The 24,701-nt window shown below is 41.6% G+C and overlaps 1 protein-coding gene across 6 annotated transcripts in view; it reads right to left on the bottom strand.

Annotated features, from left to right (window-relative positions):
- The window catches only part of EPHA4 (EPH receptor A4), a 226,855-nt gene that overhangs the window by 56,030 nt on the left and 146,124 nt on the right, over window positions 1-24,701 (bottom strand). For all 6 annotated transcript variants that reach the window (XM_071751825.1, XM_071751824.1, XM_071751821.1 and 3 more), the window contains exon 4: window positions 6,507-6,662. In XM_071751825.1, the coding sequence (XP_071607926.1) occupies window positions 6,507-6,662 (156 nt within the window). The remainder of the gene's footprint in view (window positions 1-6,506; window positions 6,663-24,701) is intronic.

Here is a 24,701-nt window from a genome sequence, read left to right as displayed (position 1 = left end):
TGTTGTTGATCTTTAGCCATCTGAAAGACAAGTTATAACCCAGAGTAAACACCTGGGCTGTGTAAGTTTAGGCTCAGAAATAAAGCCCATGCTTGTCCTGTGACAGTTGTATATGTTGCTGTCACTAATTGCTTCTTTCAGCAGCTGTGGACAGGTCTCCTGTTGCTGTGGGCTAATTTACACAAGGACTGATGCTTTGGACAACCCTTCCTTATTGTCTGCCTGGCTATTCCTGACCATTTATCATTATAGATTATGTGTTTTTACAATTGGCGAGACCAAAGTCAACAGTCCACAAGGTGCAACAGCCACTTGAAATATCAGTCATCTGCTCTTTTTCTACCTCCCTCTCCTTTCTGTGCATGGTCTGCATTACAACTGGGTTTTAATAAGGCAACTGATTTGGTAAACAATCTTTAATTTATTTTCTCCTTTGACTTCAGTGGGAGCTCTGCCAAGCTAGGGATCTTGGACTAAGGCCAATGATAAAAAGCCCATTTTACTGGCATCTACGATTTCCTATTTACTTGCCAAAAGAACCCTGGTTACCAGCTTCACAAGAGGTTTTGTTCATTTCACCTGCAGAACAATCCAATCAACATTTCCTCTTGTCTCCAGGCTAAGGGAGTTAAGCAAAGAGGTCCAGTTACCACAGGCAGAGGTGTAGAAAAAGCAATGCCTGCAAGTACCACCCATATGGGCCCTGGGTTTCCCTTCCTAAAACAGCCACATTGGAACATTTTTCCCTGCCACATACACTAGGACACGATATCCTATCTACTCTAATATGCTGTGCTGCAGGCAATCCCACGTGTGTTCACGCATTTTTGAGATAAAAAGAAGAATTCCATTGTGGGTAACAGAAAGTTATCTGACAGTCTGACAAGAAAGAAATCCAACCAGAAAAGTAAGTTGTTCTGTCACTGGTCCAATTGCTGAATTTTTTATTCTGTTAGCCCTCTAATTTACTTCAACAACTTTAGAACTGGGTCCTGACTAACCAAATCAAAGCCCCCACTTAATTGAGTAAATGTCTCTGTTAATTTAAGGGTCTGGCCAGAAAATCAGAAGACAGCTAATAAACAGTTGTTGTATTTAAAGAGTGATGATTTTCCGTCTACTGATTATAAACACATATTGTCAAATTACTCCTGTCTCTTCTCTTCAAGCCATGGCCACTCCTCCTCTTATTCAACGTTTTCTCAATTCCTTCAGCCCATCACCTCAGATGAGGGGAGACAGCCTTCTCCTTTGAGATTCCCATCACTCACAAGCCCTTTTTCTCGCTCTGGCAGTGATGCAGCAATAGATGGTCTATTTTCCCAGCCTATATGAAGAAGAAAAATCATTCTCTCCATACTCCCTACCCACTATTCCCTCTGCTCTTGCAACTGCCATACTGCACCTTAAAAGGCATTTTGACATACTCTCTACATAATGAACAACCTTATATGATATTTTAAGAACAAAATAATTTACTTAACGTACAGACATACATATCAAGACATGGAAGAATTATTGTGCCATAAATTTAACTTGTGGAGATCAGAGTATCAGCGAGTGAAGTATCAGCCTATACTTCATGTTATAAAGTAGAGGCTCCAAGAGCAGAGGCTGGACTTAAGTGGTGCCAGAACAAGTGCACAAGCTCTGGGAAGAAAACAACAGCAAAGCCAGTGCAAAGCTACTAACAACACACTATCCAGCACGACAACACATTGTACCCTACTTTCTATTCTTCTAAAGCTAGAAGAGTGATAATCAGCATCTGTCTGGAAATTTAGAAGAGGCACAAGTTAGGTTGAAGGAAAAAGAGCACATTTGTTTATTTATAAGTCTAAGCAATCATAATAAACACATGCTCAAGTAATTAGCTCCTGTGTAATTAGTCATTTGCAAGCACAGTTATTAGGTAGGTAAACTCAGCCTTTTTGAAAATGCAGGTCAAATATTTATCGCTAAGATATATTAAATGCAACAAAAGATTGCACTAAGGGCATATATTGGACTGCAACATTTAGAAAAATTGAAGTGTTTAGACCTTTTTTTAAGCCTTGACCTTGGAAACAAATAAGGACAGTGTTATTTTAATGTGCATTCAAATTTTAACAGCACAGTCACACAGCTCTAGTGGAATCCACATTGAGTTTCCACTGTAGATTGCTCATCATTTCATTATGGTTCATTATGCTGATAACTGTCAGAAAGCATTAGAAGCAGGAGCCTTGAGTAATAGCACCGAAATGGTAATTTAAAAACAATATACTTTCTGGAGGAAATACAGCAGGGCACTAAATTCAATTAGAAGAGGCGAATGTAAAGACAAGTAAGTGACATTTGCTATTTGAAGTCAGGCTCTTCGATTTCTTGATAACCTAAACTGGAGAAAGCCCTTTTACAGCAGGCACTTTTCTCCTGCATCTCACTGAATTTTCTCTCATTATCTCTAAGCTCCTCCAGTATAAACTGCCTAAAATGCAACCGTTTTAGAAATATTTCAGGTCACTCCAAAATATCAATCAGTCACTGCTTGGGTGGCACAACGGACATGATTATTCAGGGTCATTTACCAAGACAAATTTCAAGCTGGACAGTCCATGCTGGTAATCTCTCTTTTGTAAAGGGCTCCCAATTAAAAATCATTAATAACCTGAATCAAACAGACAATATAGACAATACAAAACTGTCCTGCTCTAACTCATAATGTGATCATTGTTTGTTAAGAGACAGTTAGAGAAGCCAACTCATTAACGGTGGGGATGCAGGACCAACGCCCAATAACTTGGGTGGGAACTGCACCTGCCTGGACCAGGCTGCAATTCACAGGGTATCTCCTTACAGAGAGGGGAATTCTGGAATCAGAACAATGACTAAGACCGATTGTTTTCCAGCCACATGGATTTTCATGTTGGTAAGGTAATTTATCCTCCATTAGACTGCTAACCTTATGAAAGATGCGTCCTCCTCTCAGCAAGCACTGAAATATAATGGTCAGAAAATGAAAGGGAACAGCACCCCTGTCTTCCACAATTTGTGCCCCAGTGTATTACAGGCCAATCACACCATTTCCATGCCCAAGTACACAGCTGACAAGCCCATTGTGCTTCAGAGTTGAAAGTCTAAATTCCTGAGTTAGGACAAAGAGTCAGATCCAGAGCAGCTCTGCTCCTCACTGGTGATGGACACGATGATGATTTTCCCTGTGAAGCTGCTTTGAAAGCAAAGATGCCTCACCAAACGTGTATGTTGGGGTGTCTAGGCCTGGCCTTCTGACTCAGCCCACTCCAGAACCCCCACACTTAGATCCCAACACTTTCTGTTCTTACTTGTACAAGCTTTAAGCCAGACATAACTGCTCACTCTAGCAGAGCTAAAATAGAGCAGAATCCTAAAATCAGAGTTTGAGCAATTTGTTTAAATTGGATGCCTGGCTTACCTGGAAGGTAGGCACAGTTCTTACAGCTCCGATGAAGACACCAGAGTGGTGTTATGGAAAAAGAAAACTCTGAAGTGCCTCTGCTGACCAGCGTGCATCAGAAAGTAGGTGATGTGGGAATTGTGAGAAAGGAAAAGAAAGGAGAATTCTCCAGTTCCTTTTCATCCTCTAGCACCATCATGCTAATGAAAAGTCTTCCCCCAACCTAGAAGGCAAGGTAAGTGACGAGGCCAGCCAGTTTATTACTAAAGGAAATCAATATCCAAGGGTCAAAGCTTTACAAAGACACATCCCAAGAAGGTTGAAATTCTTAATCTTAAAAAGAGTTTAGAAATAATACAGAAAGGATCAATCCACCATCCATTCCAGGTGTTCTCTCCAAATTACCCAATGTTACTTTTATTCAACTGGTCTAATAGTTCTCCAAGTGAACAGAAACCTGATTTTACAAGCCAGTGGAGCAGAGTCTATCTTTTTGCTAGAAGAATGGATCTCAGATACTGTGTTTTATTTCTTCATTAGTGCCCCGTCACACTGAGTGATTACTAAATACAGGGCTGAATGAGAATACCAGGGTTAAAGAGAGCCTAACGAACAAAGAAGGTGCCTGATTATTATGGCTGTCAGCACAAGGGAATTGGGTTTGTCACCTGGTTTAACCAACTGGTAAGAACTTATTAAAGTCTGAATCCGTCTGAAAGAACCTTTGATGTTTACGGTCCCTTCTGCCTCCATATCTTGTCAGGACAGGTAGACAAACGGGGTGCTTCTTCCGAAGGGGCTTCCTTCAGCAGAGACCCTTTAAATGCTTTCTGTCATTTGCCTCAATGCATGGGCTGAGGGCTTCTCAGTGCAGGAAGCACAGCAAATGAATGCTGCCCCCATAGCCCAGGAGTCCCTTGCACCCCGCTCCTTGCACAAGGCAGAAGTGCTGCATTTTGTGCCTGTGCAGACACCACCATCATAACAATGTTCAAACAGTACTAAGGCAGACCTCCAAGAGGGTATGTTAAGAGAGGACAGCAATAGGTGGTGGATGAAGGCTGACCCGCTCAGAAATAACCTCTGTGTCTTCCTTTAGCTTGGATCACAGAAAAAAAGAAGCCCTTAAGTTAAAGGAACATTCAAAGCTATGAAATGGGACCTCCAAAGATAGGTCTGTTTTCCAAGACCAGGTGTCTGTGGGACTGAGGCTTTGGAATGCCTCTGCATGCCAGCTCCTCCTGGACTGCTGAAAAGATGAAGACTGAGGACAGCATCATGGCCCTTGCACTCTCTTCTTCCCTCTTTATGTTTTCAGAGTAAAAGACCAAGATGAGAGACTTCAACTTTGACTGACCTTCAAAGACAGGAATGGTGCCAGAAGTAGACCCATAACTTTACTAAAAAAAAAGGGCTAAGCTTGCAGGGGTAGATTTTGCAATGCAACCAAACATACATATTGTTTGCTCACAATTCCATCTGGAAGTGGTTTTCTCTCTTCTCATACTTCACTCACTGGACATGCCTATTTAAATGCAACCAGTTTACTACTAATTTGATTCCAATTTTGTCAGGCTATCACTCACTAGGACCAGGGCTTTATGAGAAACTTTTGTTGCTACAATGTTATTTAGGGTGCATTCTGAACAACAGCTTTATTGTTGCGTAAAGACATTTTTCCTATCAAAATGGTAAAGCTTGGTACTTCCTAGCATAAACTGTATTACAAAAAGCATGTTCCTACTCACTTCAGCAAGGTTTCACAATGCAGTTAGACTTCTATACCCAGCCAACATTTGGCAAGGGATGTGCAGACCTCTGTGCTTCCCCACTGAGCAAAAGCAGCTGTTCCTGGCTATGCCCAGACCTGCTTAACCACCACCCAGCAAACTCACAACTGAAAAGGAGGAGATCACTGAAGAATAGCTGGAATCAAGAGGGTGTAGGGAGGGGATGTGTGCTGGCTTAGTTATGGACATACTTTGTTTCTGCCTTGTAAGGGAGAAATTAAGATTTAAATAAATATGAGTCATCTCTCCAAAATTAATTTGGAATATATTAAAATGTTACAAAAGAAATATCTCAGCCTTCCCTCCCTCACAGATACACACACACTCTCTACATAAATATACAGCTGAACTCCAAAAATCTGGAAGCATTTCCAATAGCTTTCAGGGAAAGCCACACATGGATAGCCCCTGGTAAAACACAGCCCTTTCACTTGTTGTGTCAAACTGCTCTGCTCCTACAGAAGTGAAAACCGAAGAACTGGATGATTGCAATTTAACACCAGGACATGCCTGGAACCCCAGGTCTTCACCTCTATGAGCTGTTAACCAACACCTAGGACAAGGAGTAGCTCCAGCAACCCGTGGGTGTGCTCAGTGCACTATGATTCCTGTTCTCCCTGCTGAAGGCATTTTGGTGGAACTAAAGCAAGCTCCATTTGCTGCACATGATGCATTGATTTACAAAGGATGATATAAATCATACTTCATGGTTGTTTAATTAAGGTTTAAGATTTATTATTACCACCCCTTTCAGGTCAACATTTTTATGTTTTTAAGGGACACCAGCTATACTCTGAGCAAATTAGATATACAGTACATAAATTTCACCTATTTACATAGGTTATACAATTATGAGAAGAGCTTCTGCATTTTCTAGATAGATCAGTATTCAAAGAGATGAAAAGCAATGTGATCTACTGAACTGGTCCTCAAACTGGAACTTGGACCTGCATTTTATTCCCAACTCTGTTACTAAGGTGTGTGTATCACTCTTCTTTTGTGGCTTTGCCTCCTCCCAGCCTTCTGATTTATTTAGGTCACAAGCTCTCAAGTCCCAGTGCAACCATGTCACTGTTAGGAATTCAAGGCTGAGAACTAATACTTTCTCTCCCCAAAGTGTGATACAAAATGCAAACTGCATCTGCAAAGAGCTCCAAGAACTACCGAATGCTACCCTCAGAAGCAGGACACTTCTTAGACAGAGATCTCCAGGCAATATTTCCTACGTACACGGTGAAAGAAAGACAGGAGAAGAAATGGATTATGAAAGGGGAGAGACTGTTCAAAGACCAACTTACGAGTGCAGGGCATGGAGGCAGCATCATTTTCAGCTCGGAAGAAGCCCCGATCACAGGTGCAGGAGGTAGAGCCTTCCCAGATGGAGTAGCTGTGAGGTGGGCATTTGGCACAAGCAACATCCGTCGAGAGTGCCTTGTAGTATCCAATTTTGCAAGCTAGGTGGAGGAACAGAAAGAGAGAATGTTACTTGCTCAGGCTGTGAGCATAAATTGCTGGTTTAGTTATTCAAAATCAAAGCAGGAGACATTTCAAAGAGATCTAATGATGTCCTCTTAGCCCCAGGTGAAGAATTAACAATCATCATACTATTAATGAGTAATCCTATGTCAGGGGATACTGATTTCTAATTCCAAAAAGAGCCATTTAAAACCTGGCTTGGAGATGGTAAAAAAAAAAAAAATTATACTCTTTTATTAACACTGCCAGTAAATCAGCTGCCTCTTTGTATTTACTGTGGAGTTGCATGTTGCTTAACCCAGGTCCACCTGCATTCACACACACACACAGAGCATGACAAAAGGGGTGCAATTGGTCTATTCTATGACCACTTAAGAAATGGCAGCTGATAGTCAGACACTGCCAATCTCTAAGAGGGAGTGGGACAGGAACCCACTGGGATTGCCAGCGAGGCCCCCAGCCTAACATTCCTGGAAATGGCACATCCCCCTCCTGGCAAGGCAGAATGCATTTGGCTCTTTGTCCCCAAGGGAGGAAATCAGCAATGCTCTCGCCTCCTCGAAGCCAGGGCACAGCAGGAACTGCACCGCTGCCACCAGTCCCACGTGTGCCTGGCATAACATCATCTTCATAAATACAACACTTACACAAATGGCTACTTTTACCTCACTTGGAAAAAACTCATTAGCATCATTAATAACACATTTTAATATGCTAACAGGTATGTCATCCTAGAAATTTCTCCCTTGGATAGAGATAAAAGCCTGCCATCACCACTGGCTTTCAGCACTACAGAGAACAGAGAAAATACCCAGGCATATGTGAAAAGGAAAGGCTGTTCCCAGTATTTACTGGGTGACTCACTCTCACACCTTGCCATTTATCACCTACACTACCTTTAGGGTCCCCCTGCTACTCACAGGCTCTGGTTCCTGGGGTGCAGCCCCCTGCATAGCCAAGGGCTTGCTCTTTCTGTCTTACCTTTCCCTTAGCCCCCCTTATTCTTTCCTGCTTTCTCTTAGGGAACTCTCAAATGGGAAAAGAAGAGGGATTTTAGTAAGACATTTCTAAATCAGCAAGTTATTTCACTGTTATTAACCGAAGCCATTTATGGAATTTCTTCAATGAGTCCTAACTTTATGACGTGCTGTGCACACCCTGGAGAAGGGTGCTGGGAGATCTGTCTACTTTTGCTCACGGTGGCTGTCACTGGACAGAGAATCTTACAAAAACAAGAGAATCAGAGACTAAGAGACTCTGAGTCTCTCTGAGCTCAAGAGACTAAGATTTATGCTTCTAGAGTTTACATGCATCATGTTATTAGATAAGGTTAAACTTGCAAGGTGCTTTGTGGTCATGTTTCAAGCAGCCTTGGGGTTTCGATTAAAATCAGAAACCACAGTTTTGTCAGGAAGAATCACGGGGGTCAAATCCAGACTCCCCACATCAGACACAATCAGTCCCTGAGCACAAATACAAACCCACCAGGTCCAGCCTATAAGTCAGGCAGTTGCAGTGCACAAAGGCTGTACAAAAGCTCATTCTGCTTGTGATACAAACTACCCAGGAACAACAAAATAAAGACATTACAAACCCACCACGGAAAATTACCTTTCATTTTTTGATACGGTTTTCAATATCTGGTGAGCTGTACTATCACTACATGTCCTCTTGTGTCTGGTTTAACAACAGCAGCAGTCAAGAGGAAGATGTTGATCTGTGATATTAGTCCTGGTTTTCAGTGTTACAGCTCAGATCAGCAGTACACCTAATCCTGTATATGACCAGGACAGACACCAACAGAAGGAATCTTGCTGCTATACGTAAAGATTAGGCATAGAAAAACACAACACAAAAGGAGATCATGCTGACTGCTCTTATGCACAAAATTATGTTAGTCAAGGTTTTTTAAAAAACATGTAAACTCTAATATTGCTCTTAATATGAATATCATCATTCACAAAAATTATTAAATGAAGAGCTGTCTTTTGCATCTTCCTAGTAATAAAATATTTAGAAGATAAACGGTCTGGTACAAGGCTGAAGATCCTGCTCAAGCTATAACACTGTTGGAAAGGTACAAAAATGTCACAGGTAAAAGATTTTTGCAACCATTTCTCCTCCTCGATGTCTTATTAGACCCCGGGAATACATGGATACAGTGAGTTCTGCAAGGTCAACAGCCAGTAAATCAAGAATATGTCCCCCTCTCTTTCATGCACAGTATTTTGTTTTCTACTATACCAAGCCAAGATCATTAATATTTCAAGACCTGAAGAAAGCTCTCCAAACACAGCCACTGCTCCTAAAGCACACACAGTCATTCTGCTTCAAAACCCCCCTACTCCTGAGCAGCCAGTTTGCATCACTTCAGCAGGCTCAGAGATTCTGCATGTGGCATAAAAGGACATCAGAGAATGTGTTGCAATAAACCAGCAGTTCTTAGCCCCTAAGAACTCCATGATATCGTCACTTAAGAACTCAAGTCTAATCCTGTAAAAGCTGTTCTTAGCATGAAGCACTGCTGACACACCTATTACAAACCAGCACCAGCTAAGGCTACGGATGGGCTTTTTCTGAAGGTTAATGATTTAGTAGGCAAACAAGAAGCCCGTACAGAACCTGTTCCCTGAAAGTCTTTATTGCTTGCTCATGACAAATCTTCACTCAGCTGCTTTTCTAGGAAGGATTTGCCGGGTGAGACCTGGCATGAATGGTGCTCTTACACAGCTTTCGAAAGATACCATTGTAAAAAGATTAGTTCACATGTGCAATGCAAACTTTGAATTCAATTCCTTAGCTTTGCCTTAATTAGTTCTTTCTATTAGTTTTTAAACATAAAAAAAAGGGGGGGTGGGAGGGCGGGGAGGAATCTTTTCTCGCATTCAGATCACCCACAAGCTTAACAAGGTTGTAATCATCTGCAACAGATCCAAGGAAAAATCTCAAACAAAATTATTTTCAGCATGAAAAAATTCCAGTTTTTCCTCGGGACAAATCACATCAGTTTCAAATGGACATTACCTTAAAATAACTATCCTGGTATCTTTGAGTTCCAATGTTAAAAGCTATTTGATTTCTATTTATCTTAAAGTGAGACAGACACTGTCAAATTCTGCTGGTCATTATATCCTCTTTGTTTTCTTTTTTTTTTTTTTTAATAATTAACTGCAGCAATGCATGTTAAAACCAGAAAAACTACTCCGAAGAATTATGGATCTTCAGTGAAATCTGGATGTAGATTTTCTCAAGCTGCTTTCAAATTCCATTTTCTCATTAAAACCTGATTTTCTGACTCACAGCTTTCTCAGAAAAAAAATAAACCAAAAAAACCCAAACCAAACCGAAAAAGCAAACAAAAAACCACCCAAAAAACAGAGAAAAAAAAAAAGTATGTGTCGGCTGGAAAGTCTGCTTGCTTCTTCAAATGCTGAATTTTCTACTAGAAAATTGTACTAGAAAATTCAGAATTTAAGAAGTCATCTCATAGTCGTAGAATCATAGAATCATAGAATTGGCTGGGTTGGAAGGGACCTCAGAGATCAAGTCCAACCCTTGATCCACTCCCCCCATGGTTCCCAGCCCACATCCAGGCTCTTTTTAAATATCTCCAGGGATGGAGAATCCACCCCTTCCCTGGGCAGCCCATTCCAATGTCTGATCACCCTCTCCCTAAAGAAATTCTTTCTAATGTCCAACCTAAACCTCCCCTGGCACAACTTGAGACCTCTTGTGCCCTCTTGTCTTGCTGAGAGTTGCCTGGGAAAAGAGCCCAACCCCCCCCTGGCTCCAACCTCCTTTCAGGGAGTTGTAGAGAGTCAATGTAGAGAGTCAATGGGGTTCCAGTCACAGTTATAACTAAATACATGTATTAAATCAGTTTTAACTATTTTAAAATAAATATTTTAATGAGTGAAGGGGAGAATCTTTAAAAAAATTACTCCTGCAAATTTAAAGGTGTTAAAAAAACCCACAACCCAGTGCTTGCTCTTAAATTCATCCTTTGTCCTTGTTAAAATGTCAATGAATCTTTCCATCAGAGCTTGGAAAAGGCCTGGGATGCTCAATAATACTATTTTTTGATAAGGAGAGAAAAAAAAAAAAAAAAAAAAAAAAAAAAAAAAAAAAAAGCCTTATCTTTGGATAAAGAAACCATCCCAGTCTCTTTGCTGACAAGTTCTTAAAATCATTAAAAATGCAGTGCATCTATACAAAAAATATCAGCAAGCTTCAGCATAGGCTTTGGTAGCACCCTGCTCTTCATCCACAGAAGGTAAAGCAGGTCCCATACTCACATGTGGGACCCTGGAGAAGGGGTTGGGCTGGGCTGGGTGAGCTCCAAGCAGGTGCTGGGATGAGAAGGTCCAAGTGAGCCCACTCTGAGCAGAATGCTGCTGGGTGCTGGGCAGAAGCCCTTCCAGCAGCTCTGGCAACAAGGGACCAAAGTCAGAAGAAATGGTTCTACCTGCTGGCTCAGCCTCTGCTGAAGGTGAGAATTCACAACCAAGAAAAAGACTGATTTCCACATTAGGAGATAATAAGAGGTAAATAACCAAGCACAGAAACATGGTTCAGTAAATCTCCTTAAGTTAACCTATATTGGATGAAAATCTGGCAGAGATGTTCTACAGTGCTTATCTGCAGCAGAAAGAGCCAGGGGGCCAGTCCTGAACAGGAGGACCACTGGACTACAGAGCCATCACCTATGGATCACTGGGCTTAAGGCTTCCATCTCCAGAGGAGTCCTGCAAGGAAAGGGCCCTTAACCAGAGCAGGAGCAGCACCCAAACACACCCCACACTCCCACTGCACCCCTCCTTCCCAAAGGGACCAGCACACCATTCAGAACATTTGGTATCAGAGGCAAGTGAATAATACAGCTAAAAATCTGTGGAACTAGCCAAGATTTCAGAAGAAATGTATTTAATAGTTTCCATATTTTGAAGGAGAAAAATGTATCAGCTACATAATAATGAAAATTTTAGAATTTCTTGAAATGCATTTCCACACAGAAGAGGGCAAATTTTTCAAGTCAATTATGGTAGCCAGCTTCAATGAAAAACCCTGAAATGGTTTTTAAGAAAAAGATATTTTAAGAAAAAGACATTTTAAGAAAAGATATTTCACTGTCAGGCTTATAAACTCCAGTGAGAAAATAAATTTGTGTTTAAGGACTTGAAAAAATACTTCGATAGCATATTTCACATCTTTCATCACTGTTTACTTTTTCTACAGCTCATCTCTGCCTGGAATTATTTTAATCTCATGTTTTAACTGTGCCCTTAGGAACAAAAGGTTACTTTTAATTTTCCCCTCTTACGTTGCTCTTATTCTTCAACAAGATGGATTTTCTCTCTGAGCTTGTAACAAAACCACATCTGCCACGTAAGTAGGCAGCATCTTCTCAGGTCTCCTTTACTGTTATTACCATTTCTGAGCAGATTTTTGTCTGTTAATTATAGAACTCAATTGTTTGGATAGTCTCTTTTGATGAGCTTTCTGCCCTGCACCATGAAACCCTCTGTTATTGTACAGCTGGTTTACTTCCAAATGCTCATCAGGGTTTTCTAATTGTCAAGCTGTCCCACTGACTAGTTCTTTTGACCTAAAAGTCAAAGAAAGGGAGTCACCCTTGTCTCCCCGACATGAATACTGCAAGAGTCCCAGTGCCCCCCCTAATACCTACAAGACAATGCCTTTCCAGATCATTGCCACTACAAGCATAATTGGGTTTTGGGTGAAATGAGAAGATTTAAAATAGGATGAATTAATGAGTTTCTTGTAAAATTAAGTCGTTCTCCTCGTCCAATCTCATTACGCACTGTAATGCCCCTGAGGGTGATAAATAAAGATCCTTAGAAGACAGAGGAAAAAAAAAAAAAAGCTTTCTCTTGAGCCTTTTTCAAAAGTCAAGTTATAGAATTGGAAGCGATGTACCAAATGCTGCTTCCAAATAACGTCAGATTGCTTTGATGTTCACAGTGTAAGATCTTTGCCTCCTGTTAATAATGACTGCGGGATTGCTACAAATTAAAATGCCTTCTCCATCTTTAACTCTTATCTCTGATGAGAAAAGCAGTATTTTTACACACTAAGTGTGTATATCTGTTGTATCAATGACAAGAGGAAACACACAGTCCCACTGGAGAAAGAGTTAACACTGTTTGATGAGAACACTTTTACTCCACAATTGGGTAAAAACCTGGCAAGTTCAAAAGAGAACTGACAGCAACCTCAGAGCACAAATGTACCATGATGTGAGATCCAAACCCTTTAAGCCACTGACACTGCTCACACAGGTACACTCTTGGGCACACACACAGAACTCCTTGTGCAGTGCCACAATGGAAATGGTATGGAGGAGCTTTTCACACAGCCTATCTGAACAAAGTTGTAAAAAAAAAAAAAAAAAAAAATACATCTTTGGTTATCTTTTCCCCAGTGTAGCCACCTTGGCTACAAAGCTGCAGCTTGTGCAGTAGTTTGTTGTGTTGATTTTTTTCATACTCCAGGGACATAATGAGGCAAAGATCACATTATTGAGAGGTGGAAATATATATAGATATAACTATCTAGATCTATAGCTTTTTTGTGGTTGGTTGGTTGGGTTTTTTTGGTTTGGGGTTTTTTTTTGTTCCTAGAAGGCAAGAAATCCAGCTGCCTACTTCAGTTTCTTAAGTCAAAAGAAGTGAAGAGCAAGGAAGGAACTAGAGAGATCTTTAGTGAGGAAATGAATCAGGATCACCAACCAAGATCTCATCTTGAATCCTCAGGATGGACAGGGATGAGGCACTCACTGCTGACTGCAAGGCACCAATCACCATGGCCTGTCACAGACAGCAGGGAGTGGCCATACATCAACATCAACATCAGCCAGATCTCTCTCTACCCTTGGACACATCCAACAGGTCCACTTGGACTCATCCATCTCCTTCACTTAAGTGCTCCTTAACTCAGTCCTCTCCTGTAACACTTCACTGCCACAGACTCTGCTGGCCCTGGGAAGTCAGGGGACCAACATGAGCAGTGAAAACCAAGGCAAAAAAGCATTCAGTGCTTCAGCCTTTTCCATGTCCTCGGTCCCTAGGTGCCCTGCCCCACTGGATGGTGGGACCATACTTTCCTCAGCATTCCTTTTGGTGCCTGCAGAACCAGGTGTCCTTCCTGACCTTCACATCCCTCACTATGTCCAACTTCAGCCCAACTTTCCCTTTTCTAATGCCTCCTCTCTGCATCCTCAGGCAATGTTTAAATTACACAATCCTCATGGGCTTGTGTGTCTGAGATTAATCCCAGCCTAGGAGGTCTCAGGGCATTCACCTGGGTAACATTTTCTTAATACAGCCTTTAGAGTCAGTTCCCAGACATTTTTAGGGTGCAACCCTGCACTTGGAGACTGCAGTCCCAGCCCCACAGCACTGCTGGCATCTTGACACTTTCAAACCCTCTCTGTAGGGACAAGAGTTTGGTGCTAGTGCTCCTGGATTTTACACAGAAAATTGCTATGCTTGTCTTCTAAAGAAGGTTTTCAAACTAACCTGTACCTCACATGAAAGAAATAAAACTATGCTGGTAACCCAATCCTTTTAAAAGCTGAAACCTACTTTCTCAGTCACAACTACACAGCCAATAGCACAAAAGAAAACATGAAATACATATATAATTCATATGTTAAATAAGTTAAATAGCCACATACATGGAAAAGCACCAAAATGAAAGATTAACTTTTATTCTCAAAAAAATACTAAGAATTATTTTTCTTATCTTTGCTACACAGCTAATAGATCAAAACTTCTAAAAAACCTTCTCAAAATGGAAACTTGAAAATGTTTTATATTTCTATGAATTAATAACAGCTTAGAAACATGTATCTTGCTATAGTTGTGATACTGGGGGGGAAATAGTTAGTTTGACAGTTTCCACATCATGACTGATGTTTGCCCTGATCTGGTTCCAGCACTGTCAACACTGCCTACACACACTGCTTCCAGTACCATGCCAGGAGGGTCAGCTGAAAAGTCTTGAGACATCATAAAAGGAAAACCAGCCCCAGGACAGAATATTTGCTGCATTGTTTTTCTTTTTTATTTATTTTTTTTCCAATTAAAACAAAAATTAGAAAGCTAAAAATTCAAGGTCTTGGTGAAACTATTCCTGACTGAAAAAAAAAAAAAACAAAGCCAAAACCCTTTCTCTCAGTAAGAAGCCCGCACTTTCCACCAGGAGTGAAAATCCCAACCTGCTCTGCTCTCTACAGGAAGATATTTGCTAGGACTGGCAGGGAGAGAGGCGGCCGGCGCTGCCCCAGCGGGAAACGGAAGGGACTGTTTGTCCTTGCAGCCTCTCCAGGAGGTGCCCCTTCCTTTCCCGGCAGCAGAAGGGTCCAGTTCAGGAGAATTAAAAGCACAAATAACTTTACATTCAAATGCTTTAACGAATAGGGATATACTGCTGAACTGAGGACATGGCACCTCAGTGGTTTGGCATTTGTATATTTATTTTTTTTTATTTAAACAATAAACAGATGCCCCGGGGATGATGAAGACCCCTTTTCTCAGAAGCAGCAGTTGAGCAGCTCTGTCCATTTTTGCTGCAGAGTGGTGGATAGATGAGGATCTTTAAAATATGACTGAGACAAGTGTTCGGATGTTCTCCATTTCAGAGCACTTAAGCTGTCACTATGCTCTATCACAGACTTCATCTAACTCTGGAAGTTTAATCACCTTTATACAAGCTGTGAGATTTAAAAGATGAGTCAACTAATCAGTTTCAAATAATTACTCAATTAGACAAACAAGCTGATGGCTTCCCTGGAACAGAAGCAGCACGAGAAGAATCACAAAACTAGCAGACTTTTAAGCAAAGTTAACACGAAAATCGTGACTTCTGGCTTTTAAACAACTGAATTTTACAGAAAGATTTAAAAAAAAAAAAAAATCACTGGTAAAGTTTTACAATATATTGCAGTGAAAGCTGATTAGCTAGCCTGGATCTCCACATTAACAAGCCCTAATCCTCATGTCAGGAGAGCAGCTTACAAGCTCCTGTGCCCAGTCCTGTAAAAGTACTGATGGGAACAGAGATCTGTATCTCAAAGCACTGTCCAGCCAGCCTAGGATTATCTCTCATCTCCTGAATCTTAACAGCTCTGTAGAAAGGCAATTAAACTTCCAAAGTTAGATGAAGTCTGTGATAGAGCACAGTAGCAGCTTGAGCAGTTTGATATAAAAAGGCCTAACACGTAGCCTTGATGTTATTGTTTAAAATGTCTCTTGGCTCCTAACACAATCATCAGATGGCATCATCCACGGGGCTTGGATTTCAAAAGGGTGTACCTGTAAGGTATTAAAAAGCATCTAACATCTCATTTTCCTATATTTTAAAAGGGTATTTTATACATGTTAACGAAACATTGCAAATTGGCTGAAATAATTATTACTTAATCAATTGCCTATTGTCAAGAATCTGTGGACTGATCCTGCACATAAATCCTTTAATGCTGTCTCCTTTGTGCAAGTGGAATTTCACACTGCAGCAGAACTCAGCATTGCTGTAATGTTTTCTGCCACTGTTTGAACTTGCACCACGACTGTGATGGAGCCACCTCATGCCAGCTAACTACAAACTACAGGGCTTTTTTCTGGGCTTTTTTTATATTTGGGTTAACTGTGTACAGCCTGGAACAGAGTTCAAGTTTGTATCTCTGGAGCTATAGCAAGATGCCTTAATATGGTTTAATAAGCACATGCTCTCTAAATGGCTGTGTGACACTATATTTAAAGAAAAAAAAAAAAAAAAAAGCAAAAAAAAAAGCTATTCTGGTCTCACAGAAGAATTGCTTGACACAAAGGTTTTGGAAGATGCCTAAATATAGACAGTTCTGGTGACATGTGGGTCTATGCAAGATAACTCCACACTATTTTTGACCACTAAACAAAGACACTGGGACCACAATGGCTTCAAACAAACACTGCTTTGGCTCTCCCAGCACTGTAGAAAATACATGGAGGTGCTTCTGAGAGACTCCCATCAACATCACTGTAAAAAACTATCAATCCTCCACTAAGTAGTACATCAATCAAAATGGTGGCATGCAAATCATGACCATTAAGTACTTCACACTTGATTACCCATGACATTTTAGAGTGGGTCATACATTGATGAGTTGCTTCTCTCTTCTTTGCCCTTTGCTATTTGGAGTTCATGACCACTTTTAGTTCATTACCGATGCAAAGTTTAGCACCAAGCTTAATTTCAGCAAGAGGAAAGGAGCAGCTGAGTTTGTCCTTTACTCCTCAAATCTGCTAAAGCTATATGTTTGTTTATTCTGAGCAGATCACAGCTTTTCAGGAAAAGGGTGTCAGAAATGGCAGATGCAGGTGCACTGTTCAGCCATGGCATTCACTACCAAGGACATGCTGAAAATGAAGAGGAAATCTCAAGCCACCTGGGATTCCTCTAGGTACCATATCTTCCTGATTCTACCCTGAGAGAAATAAGCTGAAGATTTGCTACTCTGTGGTCTAATTCAAAGTACCCCAAACATGCAGGGAGGCAACTGGAAGCCATCCTTCTACCTAAGTTCTCACACTCTGATGCCTCCCATGGAGGTTTGATCTCATGGCTACAGGAGAGATGGACACAGTCACTCTGGGCTAATTCCTGGCTCTGCCACAGATGTTGGGGACATCTCACCTGACCTTCCTCTGGCATTCATGGACTTGGTTAGCACCGTATTAAGAAGGAAAAAAAAAAAAAATGCATTTCCTTCCCTCCTGGTCTGGCCTCATTTTCTGCTCAGTAACTTCCAGGTCATCTCCTGCACATCACAGGAGGTTCCCAGGTGTGAATAACCCTTTCCCAGAGGAGTTAATGGCAAGTAGGAAGCAGTGGAAGAGAAAGCAGGGCTTGTTCCTTTGGGCCCCCCGGGTTTAAGGGATGTAACTACTCAGACACCACAGGTGTCAACTTTGTATCCCTGCCTCTATTTATCCACTTAGAAAGTGGCAATAAAATTCCCAATAGATAACCCAAAAGCTGTTATGAGCTTTAATTAAGCAATAAGCATACACACAGCACTTGGAGATCTCCAGATAACAGGGTGCCCATACCAGAGAGGAGGTGATTACTTCTGATGAAATAAAATCTCATGGCAACAACCTGACATACTCAGCAGGGAATATCCAGGGCTGTCTAGAATCCCCTTTTATAGCCTTGGTAGGGGAAGCTCATGGAGATTGTTTACCTGCTCCTTTGCATCACAGACATTGGCAGGATGTTTGAGAGGATGCAGAGAAATGCTTGCACGGGCTGAGTACTCAGAGCTGTGAAATACAGTCCCTATTTAAAAATCAAAGAGCTGGGGTCTGCTCCTGTCAACAAAGCTTTCAATAGGGAAGAATAATTTAGCAAGAATAGATGGAATCTCCCACCTTAAGGTGATCTGGGTGACCGTGAAGAGAAACAAATTTTGGCAGTTCCCACAGTCTTTTGTCAAACTTCTGTTGTCTGGGAACAAGTGGAGTGCCAGAAGCCCTTGCAGGTGAATACCTTGGCTGTTTCAAGCTCACTTGATTCAGAGCATGTTTATCTAGATGTTTGGAACATTATTAATGAGATCAGCAAATCCTCTCCATGTATAAATTATAAATCACCTCCAGCAATGCCACGTAAATTATCAAGTCAAGTGAGAACATGCTTATTTATCTGTGACAGCTTTTATCACCAATAAGGAAAAGAAAGAGAGGGAATTATCTATGGAGAAGCACATTGCTTGTAGCACTAAAGCACAATCTGTTAGGTCACATGCTGGTGCAGCAGAGCCCCTGTTAAGTTCTGTATCACAACATCCTGAAGGAGATGCCTCCAGTGGCACTGGGCCAGTCTAGGAGAAGGAAGGCAGAACACTCACTGTCCTGGTTGCATTGCTGACCCTGTTCAGGTGCACCCAGAACAGTTCCCACCAAGCTGATGCATCAGCACTTTCTCTGCAAAGAGCAAATGTCTCCTCCAAGCCTGCAGCCAGTGCCTCTTCTCATCATCACTCCTCTTTGTAGAGTGAAGGAAAGGCACTGGATGTACAGAAAATGATTTGGGGGACCTGTTTCAAAAGCTCCAGCCAGCAAGAAGTACAGAAAAAGAACAGCCAGAAAGATATTTGTTTTATGAGTAGCTGCTGCAAGTTCTAGATAAGAATTACAATTTGAACTGGGCTTAGCTTTCAAATCCTCTTCTATCTCAAATTCAGAAGACCCATCATGCACTAGTTCCTTTTAGCTGCTGTCTGGTATCTTTATAGCACCGTTCTGCCCATCCAACTTTGAGGTCCAGATAACTCACAGGATTACAACACTGCTGCTGCTCTAAAAGTGCAGGATTTGGCCCAGTTGTGCAATGGGCATGACACCTGGTAAAATTTGAAAGTAGGTTTGTTTACAGAGGCAGCCATTTGATGAATGCTTTAAACCAAGCTTTTTTCCAAGAGTTCTGCAAGAACTTTCCCATTGTATGGCAATGGTACATTAAAATATATGTATTGTATTAAATGAAATTCTGGGCAAAACAATTGCAGAAACTTATGTTGGGCATGACCAAGAATACTCGTGATATGTCACTGCTCCTTCAACTTAGCTTTGGCAGGCAGCTCCAGGGAGAGGAGACCCTCAGCAGACATTTTGGTGAGCTGGTGGAAAAAAATAAATGAGGAGAGGAGCAGCAGGGACCCTTGTGGCCCACTCCAGGAGAAGAATACTGAGTATGAATCCATCCATACTGGAGCAAAACCCCCCTGTCTGAAAGCTTACATGGTGCAGGTGCCTGTTGCTCCTCTGGGAAAAGCAGCTCAAACTCTGAACTCAAAACAAGGCACAGTTTCAGGAGAAGACTACCTCCAGCATGAGGAATGAGCCCACAGCTGACCCCATCACTAAAGCAAATTAAGTCTTGGCTGGGATAATGCTAGCAGCACCCATGAACAATTGATCAGTTTCTTCCCTCCATCCACACAGACCACTGGAGCCAGTCCTGTGCCCAACATGGACAGGTGACAGTCCCCAGTGGGGCTTTGCCACATCACCCTAAGCCTCCTGTACCCCTGGGTGCCAGAGCAGGTACCTGGAGGGCTGAGCTCAAAAGATGGGATACAGGATGGGATACAGGTTGGGATGCAGCCCAGCCTGCAGAACCTTTGCCCTTGAACTGGTGACTCACAAGAAGAAAAGCTTCCTTTCAAATTCCTGCTGCATGTCGCACAGCTGCTAATTAGGAGAAAGTGACAAAACAAACATAATTTTGCTTCTAATCTGGAAATGCATCCGTCTCCAACAAAACTATTGGCAAATGAACCTAACAATAACATCCCACTTTGGCTCAGGGGCCCTCACGGCTGACGTGATAGAGCTATTTATTCAAATATCTACATGATACGTAAATTAGAAGATGATAATAAACAAAGAAATTAATTGTGGAAGCCATGGAGCTATTTAGAAATGGCCAAAAGCACCACTGACTTCAGTCCAGGCCACAAAAATTTACGCTAGCAAAGAAATCTGGCGGGAAGACTCACAGAGGCTCCAGAGCTGGATCGTGACTCACATCCTCCCTGCCTGCCCCACGCTCTTCCTGGTAGGATAACTTATCAGTTCATAGTTCTTAGGAGAGCTACTTTTATCTGTTCTCAACTAAACCACATCAAAACCTAATTTTGCCTCAACAATTAACAGAATGCTATCAATAGAATCCAGATTGCATCTAAGATCGCTCGGGAGAGTAAGGTTTTTAAAATACTGTTGACATGGTGATCTTATATCAGTTACACAAATACACCTGGCTGTGTAAGACCACCAACTTTGAGCACACATCTTCCACTTTTCAAGAGATCTCAAAATTCACAGAGCAACCTCCACTTCTAAACATCAGCCAAACAAACCTGAGCCAGAAATATCCCCCTTTTTCTCTCTGGCTTTGTCAGCTATGCTTGAATACATTCTAAATTACAGAAAACCACCTGAAAAACTTCACTCCCTTCCTGGCGTTCCTGTGACTGTCAAATTTCCTACAATAAGGCACCACACAACTACAGATGGAGGATCCTCAAGAGCAGCCCCAGCAGCCATCTAGGGCCTCCATAGACTTCTGCCCTGTGCTGGCTCCACAGGAGCATTACTTGCACTCTGCCTTTGCCCTCCAACACTGAGCTCCCTGGGAATTCCTTAGGTTGCCCCACCCAGAAGTCATTCAGGGACCACCATTTGCTTGAATTTTCAAGGGCCTCATCACTTGATTACCAAAATCCTTATTAGCCTATCAAAACCCCCAGCAGAACCTGTTCTCTGGAAAACTAATGCTCAGATCAGCATTTTACTGTCCTGTATTCCTTGCTAGCAATTAGTTAACACTTCTTGTCTGCATTCATTCATTAAGAAATACACATTCAAACAAACCCAGGATTTCCTATCAGAACTAAAACAAGAAATTTGTCCATGATGAAACCTTGAGGCAGTTAAGCAGAGCAGAAGGAAAAGTGCTGTCTGGATTGAATTAGTTATGGTGTATCTGATGTGTCAAGTTTATTTTCTAGACATACTTTTCCTCTGTGAAGGTGCAGCCAAAAGGCAGCCACTAATGTGTCAGTAAATTTGCACTGAGCTCCAAAGACATGAGATCAGCAACTGACTGGGGGAAGAGCAGAGATGGATATTTCACTATATTTTATTCTTCTGCATTTGCTTATATTTTCTGAATGCGCCACTTAACAGAGCTATTTTTCTACTTTGCACCCAACTCGTCGTGGGAGATAAGCAATCATTTACAAGACTTGCATGAAACACCTTTGTCAACATTAAGTGGTTTTTGACATTGCAAATGCTTAGTGACTTTATTCTGAAACACCAACAGAACTGATGATCTGCACAGTAATTTTAGGGCATATTTAACTGAAGGAGAACAAATCTAGGCCTAAACTAGATGTCCACTGTCCGGACTGCCTTCAAGCAACAAGGCAAGTCATTCCCACATGGGAACAGTTACACAGGACTCAATTGTGGCCTTGAAAAGTTACCAAGTCCCTGGCTGAAGGCCTCCCAGGACCATGGAGGTGAAAGAGGAGATTCCCTGCCCAGACTGTGCCCCACAACATGCCCCACACCAGGCTGCCAGTGCCTCATAGGAAGCTATGGGCAGGGGAATCCCAGCTGAGCATGGGAATGTGCATGGGATGCTCAGACAGGGCCCAAAGAAGCCAAGTACAGAAGACAGAGCAGCTGCCCTGGTGTATTAAAAAGTTTGGCAGAACTGCTGCTAGGAAGCAGCCTCAGCATCTGAATACTTTCATGGTTAGCTGAACACTTGCAGAATGGCCACTGACTCATAAAACAACTGCCCTGAATATTCTGCAACTGGGGACTGAATGAGCTGCCTCAAAGCTTGTCCACCTTGCTACACACATGGAACCCAAGACAAAATGCAATTCAAACTACTCAGGGATTCAAGGTCAGAGTTTTCCAGTTTTAAGAACTCTTGATATGTGCAAAGTCTAAAGCACTGATTTTTAGCAGCCACCTCAAGAAAGCAAAGAGGAAGGCAACCTTAACTTCAGCTTCTTGAGGGGGGGCTTGCCAGTCAATGTATGTTAGTGACTTGTTAAACAAAATGTTTTGCAGTAAATCACATGGAAATGTGAACTCAGCAAATGCCAGAGGCAATGACAGGCGGATAGAAATGACAATTAGAAAGGTGTGTCCGGATGCTTGAGGTATGAGCCATGATAAAGGGCTTGTGAAATTTCACCTGCCCGGATTGGGACAGAGGTTGTGGCCCTTGTAAAAAAAAATAATCAGATGTGTTAATTAAAAAGAAAACTATACGTCTGAACAGACATCAAAATATTTCAGCCTCAGCAGAGAATAAAACCTACAGGTTGTGGGAATTAGTCTGCATCAGACCTCATTAAATGATCACAGCAAAGTTGGAGAAAGATAGTACAAGCCAATGATTACTGCAAGCTACTCCAGCCAGGGAAAAGAGAGAATCCTTTTCACATAATCATTCATTTGCACTCACAGGCTTCTAAAGCAGATTTAGCAGATCTCTGCTCACTTTCTCTGAGCTGCATTTGAGTTTTTGGAATATATATGGACATGATAAAACTCCTTTCAAATTCTGAGAAAGAAAAGCAGACAGACATATACCTTAGCTGATTAAATGTTTAACATTAACAGCATCCATTACCATCACCAGTAGATAGAGATGACTAACAAAGAACACAAAATCACATCACTGCATTCAGCAAACCTTCAGAAAATGCTCCTTATCACAGTCAAAAATAGCATACCTTACCGGCCCAGATTTCATCAGCCCATTCTGTCAGCGTTAAAGCTGTTTTCTAGGCCACAACATTTTCCATTAATGCAATCTGATTTGCCACTGAATTTTTAGAAAGCTCAGGTGAATGTGTGATCCTGACTGCAGTCAGTAATTTAGAAATGAAAGCCTAAAACTCCTCATGCAGGGCAAGGTCACAGAACAGCTGCCCTTGGAAAACTCCATGCAGAGTGACTTGTACACCGTGTTCTAGTTGCGTACTCCCACCAGCTTTATAGTAAGGATATTTTAAATAAAGAGTAACGCCCTTTGCAACAAATTATTTTCATTTGTTACTTTTCTCTCCCATGTGTGCTGATCTTTAGGAAGTTGTGGTTAGTGTTTGCATTGTTCTGAACATTGTATCTCTTCCTAGTACCACAGAGAAGAAAAAAAGCCAAACCAAAATGTAACATTATTGCTGAAGCTACAAGTAATAGTTACTTGGGATAAAATCCTGCCTGCATGTTTCCAAGAAGAGTGGTACTACACAGAAGTAATAACACCAGAACTGGTAGGAGTTCTTAATAGAGACAACTATCATTTGTAAGCTACTAGCTAACTAAACAAAAATTAACAAGCTCCATAAAGCAATTAAAATTCAACGTGTAAAGTGGATGTAATGACTCAACAGCGTGATCAGTACTCTCATAAAACCAGCCTAGTAATACACAGAATGAGTCTTTTCACATTGACATCAATATAAATTTAAGTAGCAAATTGAAATTCTCACCACTAGTGGAGTTCACTGATATAAAAGTTCTGAAGCTCAAGAAATAGAGCCAAGGGCTCTGCACTGACAAGACCCAGAAGAAAGCAAATTTTTGCACTTTACAAAAGCTGAGTGTGGTCACATCATGTGTCACTTCACGGGCCAGAGACTCAGCTATCAGCAGCTCACTGCATGATATGCACAGTAAGTGCAGCTTTATCAAAATCTCCCTCTCTAAAAAACAATTAAATGGGCACTGGCATGCTCATCTGAAAATCAAAGTACATCCTTACTGGAATGATAGCCTTAGTAGTCTTTTAAAAAACAAACAAACCAAATAAACCAAAACCAAAAAAACGCCAACCACCAAACAACCCCCTCACCCCAACCTGCAGAAGAGAAAGAACACTGTGTAAACTTGCAATTTGAGCCCTGTCACTACTGGGAGGACAGCCTTCCCTCCCTCCTTCCCCCTTCTGCATTGTCAGGAGTAATACTGCTTACAAGTTGTTATGTGTGATTCAGGCTTAGAAGATCATTCTCATTCTAGACTTGTAGCCAGCTGAAAAGTTTTAAAGATGGTGTAAGACTCTATACAATAAAACAACTGTCTGTGGCCTCCCCGATAACAAGGAAGGCTTTTTTAGTGTTTAAAATAATCAATATGCATTCCATGCATATTTAAAGGCATCTTTGTATCGTTTCTTTATAAAGACAACTTTGGCCCTCACAAAAGAGGCTGTTCACGGTCTTAGGTAATGCTGAGTTTATTAATTGGGCAATACCTCACACTTATTTTGGAATGCTAACTTGGACAGACCCCAGCTCTCACTGCACTGACTTGTCAGTTCTCTAGAGGGGTGGCCGTGAGGTAGGAACGCTCCAGCCCACTTGAGAGGCAAATTTCAGGCACGCTGGGGTGTCACAGTATGGCTTGAGCCACCAA

This window comes from Heliangelus exortis, chromosome 9 (genome assembly GCF_036169615.1).
Source record: "Heliangelus exortis chromosome 9, bHelExo1.hap1, whole genome shotgun sequence".
Taxonomy (NCBI): domain Eukaryota; kingdom Metazoa; phylum Chordata; class Aves; order Apodiformes; family Trochilidae; genus Heliangelus; species Heliangelus exortis.
This window is presented reverse-complemented; position numbering and strand designations above follow the sequence as displayed.